This window comes from Ammodytes marinus, assembly GCF_949987685.1.
Source record: "Ammodytes marinus genome assembly, chromosome: 13".
Classification (NCBI taxonomy): domain Eukaryota; kingdom Metazoa; phylum Chordata; class Actinopteri; order Uranoscopiformes; family Ammodytidae; genus Ammodytes; species Ammodytes marinus.
This window is the reverse complement of record NC_137217.1, coordinates 13301365-13304456: the sequence shown is the minus strand read 5'-3', so window position 1 is coordinate 13304456 and position 3092 is coordinate 13301365. Positions and strand designations below refer to the sequence as shown.

Sequence of the window (3092 nt, the reverse complement as noted above, 5' to 3'; positions counted from 1 at the left end):
AGGAAATTTAAATTTTCTGTAATCACCTATTAACTAACTCGTTTACCTTCAGTGGCTGCTTTTTTGTTTTGTTGTGGCAGCCCCAATGTGTTAACACATATCTCCTCTTTGCAGCATTACAAATCCTATTAGCGAATCACTTGATATGCACCTTTCCTAAAACGCTTGAAGTGCCCTGTGACATTAGCATCGCGAGTCATGCTTTTCATGTTGAAATTCCGTTTATTCAGCACCGAATAAAAGTCAGCAACTTCATCCCCGGTGATTTTAATGACTGCCGGAGAATAAGAAAGAGTTATGGCTCGAGCTATATTCATTTTCTATGACACATAAATTAACTGCTTGGAGGCTAAAAGCTCAAATATTAATAAAACAATCTTAGTTGGTGTTCTGTTTTACATAATTAGCTGCGCATTGAGTGTTAAGCGTTGGTCAAGCCATTACAATTTGCAGCTCATGCTTAAAAATCCCATTTAAGCCAAAGGGGTCAGGGATTTTTATAGTGAGAACCCGACGACTAGGCCACTAGATATGAATGTATTGCAACTGTGCACTCAATAAGAAAGTTCAGCGAGCACTTAAGGATTAGTGAATCATACCGAAAACACTGTGAAGCTGTAGACTTCCACATACGCTGTGTGCATAAAAAAAAAGAACAGCTGGACATTTCGCAGACTTAACGACTTTACTTCGCCTACACAATCACCTGCATCGGAGCCCCATTTTACAGAAACATATAGGAATAATATAATATGGGGATATTTACCATGTAGGATGGGAATCCCGTGGTTGGATCGGTGGAGTATGACAGCGGGCTGGAGAAGCCCGCACCAGCCGAGGCGGAGAAAGCAGCCGATCCAGCGTATGGACTGAAGGCTGAGCCAGAGGACGACCTCGCCAAGTCTTCATTCCGCGGGGCAGCGAGAGCCGAGGCCCCGTACGCCGGACACGAATAAAGAGCCAGCGAGCCCGGGGGCTGGTAGAGGTAACCCTGAGGATAGGACATTAGTGTGCGCGGGATATGGTCGCCGCCGATTCCCCAAAAAAAGGGAGGAAAAAAACGCACAGGGTGTCGGGCAACAAACAGCCAAAAATAATAAACAATCGGCTCAATAATCAGCCGTGCAAACAGTCATCAGACAATGGACATGAAAAAAAAGTCCTCCCTCCACAGCCCCCTTACTGGGAGAGAAAAAAAAACCCGAAAGATCTGTTAAAGCGCCCTCATAGAGGCAATGTGGCATGCGTCTTGATCCCCTAGCGTCCGATGTTTTTAGTACGCAGCACTATGAAGTGAGGAGTTAGGAGGGAAGGAGCCAGTGGAGTTTCAGACACACAGAGTATTGGGGGAAACTGGAGCTGTCACTCCGGCTCATCTGAATATCCCATCCCCGCCCCCTTTCTGCCTCCTAGAAATGGAGCCTCGGAACAAAACCAAGGACTGCACACTGCAAAAAGTATAGGCTTGATCCACGAACAAGACTTGTGTTGAAGTTTTGCGTGGGATTTTAAAACCCCTCAGACTATCGAAATATTAAAATGAAACTGTTTCTATTAACTGGTCCACAACTACGAACTACCGTATCTGTCATTTATTTCAGGGGAATAACTCAAACCCGTGTATCAGCATGTTACAGTAATTTATTAATGTATTTTTATTTTTTTCTAATTCAGCTATTTCGATTATGGTCCAATCACCAAACAGTAAATTTCTGAGAGGGATCTAATTATTTTCTATTGTAAAATACCTAAACAGAGTGGCTTGGGTAGACAGATAATTACACAAAATGAGTTAACCTGTTTTGAGAGAGAGAGAGAGAGAGAGAGAGAGAGAGAGGGAGAGAGAGAGAGAGAGAGTACTATAAAATGGCCAGCGCTCCCCACTTGCAGCTGGTCATTTCGTCAGTCCAACTATCGAACGCGGACACATCCATGAACGTATGCGAGCGACGATAAGTGCGCGCGCGCTCCCCAGACAGTGCGCGCTCTGGCCTGACAGCGGGAGGTGTAGGCTACCCGGCTCCTTAATTTCCACCACTTAGCGCAACCCAAATGCTCATCCCTCATTACTACAATTGCATTCATCAGCAATAATAAAGCTGTTGGTGGCTGTGATTGTCGCTTTATGAAGGGGCCATCTCTCCTCTCTGCAGTTACCAAGCTAACCACCAACTCTGTTTGAGTGTGTGTGTGTGTGTGTGTGTGTGTGTGTGTGTGTGTGTGTGTGTGTGTGTGTGTGTGTATACCCGTGCGTAAATGTATTAGGTGAGTTTGACATTTTTGCTCTAGCACTTTTTATCCAGTGTGTTTGGGCACTCGCCTGTCTGCGCTGCTGTGTATCTTTGTGTTGCGCTCTTGGACGTGTCTCCATGCAGAACAGGGCACAGCCTTGTCCTTTATTATTGTGATTACAGGCATTATGACCTCTGTTGGAGACAAGCGATACAGCACAGCATGGCGGAAACCTGAAACTGTGACAGCGGTATTGGAACGGGCAGTCAAGGTGGCAACTATACCGGGAAGAAGAGTGGCCTCGCAGTCTTCCTCATCAGTATTCATCCGAATGAATGTATTTATCCATCAGGTGCTTGTTCCACCACTGCAGTGTGCTCTAGCACTGTTGTAAACAGACACGGCGCTATTTAAATAGGTGCAATACAGCTCTCCTGTTGGCAGGAATGACTAATTCATTAATAACACCCAAACCCATTCATTTACAAAAGGAGGCTGAGAGTAATATTTATACATCGAAGTCTTGTTAATTTTTACACACATTCCCATGATGCCCTGTACTCAAATCTTGACTTAATTATAGTCATAATGGGGGCACTTTTTTCAATTCAGGCTACCGAGGAGACAGTGGTATAACTATGAAATCTAACAGAAGTATTTTTAATAATAACAAAATAAAATGTATGACATCAAAGTAATTCACACCTGATCAGGAGAAAGGAGTTTAAATACTTAATAAACATAACAGCCATGTTTAAATATGAAAGCAAATAATCGAATGTACTTGTACTGTGCATCACTGTTCCTGTTAACACTTTATTTTGAACCTGTAGGTCCAACCATATTCTAATTTACGAACT

At 43.7% G+C, this 3092-nt stretch overlaps 1 protein-coding gene across 1 annotated transcript in view; it reads right to left on the bottom strand.

The window, feature by feature from the left end:
- Positions 1–1006, bottom strand: part of irx2a (iroquois homeobox 2a) — a gene marked incomplete at both ends in the record, with an annotated part of 3793 nt that extends 2787 nt beyond the window's left edge. The window contains one exon of the mRNA XM_080039250.1: positions 767–1006. Within this exon, the coding sequence (XP_079895376.1) occupies positions 767–1006 (240 nt within the window). The remainder of the gene's footprint in view (positions 1–766) is intronic.
- Between the last annotated feature and the right edge of the window lie 2086 nt (positions 1007–3092).